Source organism: Camellia sinensis, chromosome 6 (genome assembly GCF_055761805.1).
Source record: "Camellia sinensis isolate YWXY chromosome 6, ASM5576180v1, whole genome shotgun sequence".
In the NCBI taxonomy this organism is placed as follows: domain Eukaryota; kingdom Viridiplantae; phylum Streptophyta; class Magnoliopsida; order Ericales; family Theaceae; genus Camellia; species Camellia sinensis.
Genome location: NC_138966.1, coordinates 107003564 through 107006263, shown reverse-complemented (window position 1 = coordinate 107006263; position 2700 = coordinate 107003564). Strand labels below are relative to the sequence as shown.

General features: G+C 49.4%; 1 protein-coding gene across 1 annotated transcript; it reads right to left on the bottom strand.

Moving 5' to 3' along the window:
- Positions 1-1839: 1839 nt before the first annotated feature.
- LOC145793477 (uncharacterized) lies at positions 1840-2370 on the bottom strand. Its single transcript, XM_082876312.1, has one exon. The coding sequence runs from the start codon at positions 2368-2370 to the stop codon at positions 1840-1842; it is 531 nt and encodes a 176-aa protein (XP_082732438.1).
- Positions 2371-2700: the final 330 nt, after the last annotated feature.

Sequence of the window (2700 nt, the reverse complement as noted above, 5' to 3'; positions counted from 1 at the left end):
CGAATGAGGAGGAGTGCAATATCCCTGTAGGCTCGCATTGTGTCTTCCTTTGCGTCGAATTCCCCTGTAATCTGTCCGACGATCAGTTGGAAATCACTGAACATTTGGATATGGCTTATGCCAATGTCTCTGGCTAGTCGCAGACCTGCTATCAAGGCCTCATATTTAGCCTCATTATTGCTGGCGTCGAACAAGAAACAGAGAGCACACTTGAAATAACAGCCCTCGGGGGCGGTGAGGATAAGACCAGCCCCACTACCTTCTTTGCGAGATGATCCATCGACATTGAGGGCCCAGGAGTGGGGATCTTCTGCCTCAGTGTTGAATTGCCTGGGCAGAAGGGGCGTGGTTGGGGTGAGATTGGTGAATTCCAAGATAAAATTGGCAACAGCCTATCCTTGATCGCTATTCGAGGTCAGTAAGAGATATCAAATTGGTTGAGCTTTACAGACCAATGCATAAGTCTGCCGGATAACTCTGGCTGTTGCATTACCTTCTTCAAAGGTTGGTCAGTGAGGACTACTATGGAGTGAGCTTGGAAATAACGTCGTCTTGAGGCTATGACTATGGCAAGGGCCATTTTTTCCAGTAGAGGGTAGTTTTGTTCTGCCCTCCTGAGACCTCGGCTAATGTAATAAACCGGACGCTGTACTGAGCCATCCTCCATGATGAGGGTCGCACTGACTGCAGTGTTCGACACGGCTAAATAGAGAAAGAGGATCTCACCTAAGAGCGCCTGGGAGAGTAAGGGGGGGTTGGCCATGCACTGCTTCAATTGTTGAAAGGCCTCTTCGGATTCGGTGGTCCACTCAAAGGCCTATCGAAGGACTTTGAAAAAGGAGAGGCACTTGTTTGTTGCATGGGAAATAAAACAGTTGAGGGTGACAACTCTGCCAGTAAGTTGTTACACCTCTTTGACAGTTCTGGGAGACTGCACTTCTATCAGGGCCTTGATTTTTTCAGGGTTGGCCTCGATACCTCGCTGACTAACCATACAACCTAAAAATTTCCCAGATCCTACACCGAAGGCACATTTCTCCGAATTCAGCTTCATTTGATACTTGCTTAGGGTGTCAAAAGTCTCCCACAGGTCTGCCAGATGATCAGAGGAGAGTTTGCTCTTGACAAGCATGTCATCGGCATACACTTCCATGTTCCGACCTAGCTGGTGATGAAATACAGCATTGACTAACCGTTGGTAAGTTGCTTTGGCATTTTTCAACCCGAATGGCATAACACGATAGTGGTAAGTTCCCTAGTCAGTGATAAAGGAGATGTATTCCTGGTCAGCCGGGTGCATCAGAATTTGATTGTAGCCAGAGAAGGCGTCCATGAAACTAAGCATCTGATGGCCGGTAGTGACGTCGACAAGCAGATCTATGTGGGAGAGAGGATAACTATCTTTGGAGCAAGCTCAGTTAAGGTCGAAGTAGTCGACGCAGAGTCGCCATTTTCTGTTGTTTTTACGGACTAGGACCACATTTGACAGCCATCTGGGGTAGCCCACGTTCTTGACAAATCGTGCCTTCAATAGTTTGTCTACCTTAAAGGCGATAAGGGCGTTGCGTTCTGGGTGAAAGACACGCTGCTTCTGGCAGAAAGGTCGAAAGTGGGGCTCGATACTGAGACGATGCATGATGAAGAGGGATCGATACTCGGCATGTCAGAATGGGTCTAGGCAAATACATCATTGTGTTCGGTTAGGAGAGCTGTGAGGTCGGCCTTGGCTTGGGAGGATAGTTGGCTGCCGATCTTGGCTGTTTTTGTTGGGTTGGTGTGGTCGATGAGGACTTTAACAAGTTCTTTCACTGGTTCCCCTCTGACTAATTCATCTTCATCTTAGACGTCAAGTCCTTCGATGATCATAGCCTCCTTCAGCTTGACCTCTTTGAGTGAAGCGACGTAGCATTCTCTAGCCACAATCTGCTCTCCCCTCACAATGCCAATCCCGAGGTCGGTAGGAAACTTCATGGCCAGATGATATGTGGACATAACAGCTTGAAAAGCGTTAAGGGCTGTGCGGCCGAAGATGATATTATATGCGGAAGGACAGTCGATGACAACGAAAGTGAGTAACTTGGTGGTCCACCGTGGATACTCTCCGATGGTAATGGGAAGATCGATGGAACCTATGGAGGTCACCCGATCCCCCGTGACGCCGACCAACGGGGTTTGGAGAGGGGACAATCTTTTTTCTCCGACCTTGAGTTGGCGATAGGCATTCAGGAAGATGATATCTGAAGAGCTGCCATTGTCGACAAGCGCTCGTCTAACTTTGTAATTAGACAAGATAGCAGAGATGACGAGGGGGTCGTCATGAGGGTAGCGGATGCCTGTGCAATCGGCCTCCGTAAAGGTGATGGGTTCCATCCACTGTTTGGGTGAAAGGGCGGTCTAATGTTGCGACTTCTTTATCGGAGCCCTACCTGATTTTTCTAAGTTCTGCTCGTTGGGCCGAATGGGATGGTCCTCTGCATGCGAGCCCGTTGGCAATGACTCTGATCTCTCCAACCGGAGGGGCAGGGTTGCCTTGTGCTTGGGGTTATGGTGGGGGTCGATCATTGCCTTGGTTAGGTTGTGCGGGTTGTCGGGAAGGGGTGTGTTGGTGGTTGCCTCTGGTATGTTCGGTCTTTGACCGTTGTTGGGGACGGGCTGCTGTGAACCGACTAAGACGCCCTTGGCATATCAAGCTCTCGATCT

Excerpts from the sequence above, each read along its gene's own strand:
- LOC145793477 (XM_082876312.1), bottom strand. The coding sequence starts at position 2,370 with ATGGAACCCATCACCTTTACGGAGGCCGATTGCACAGGCATCCGCTAC.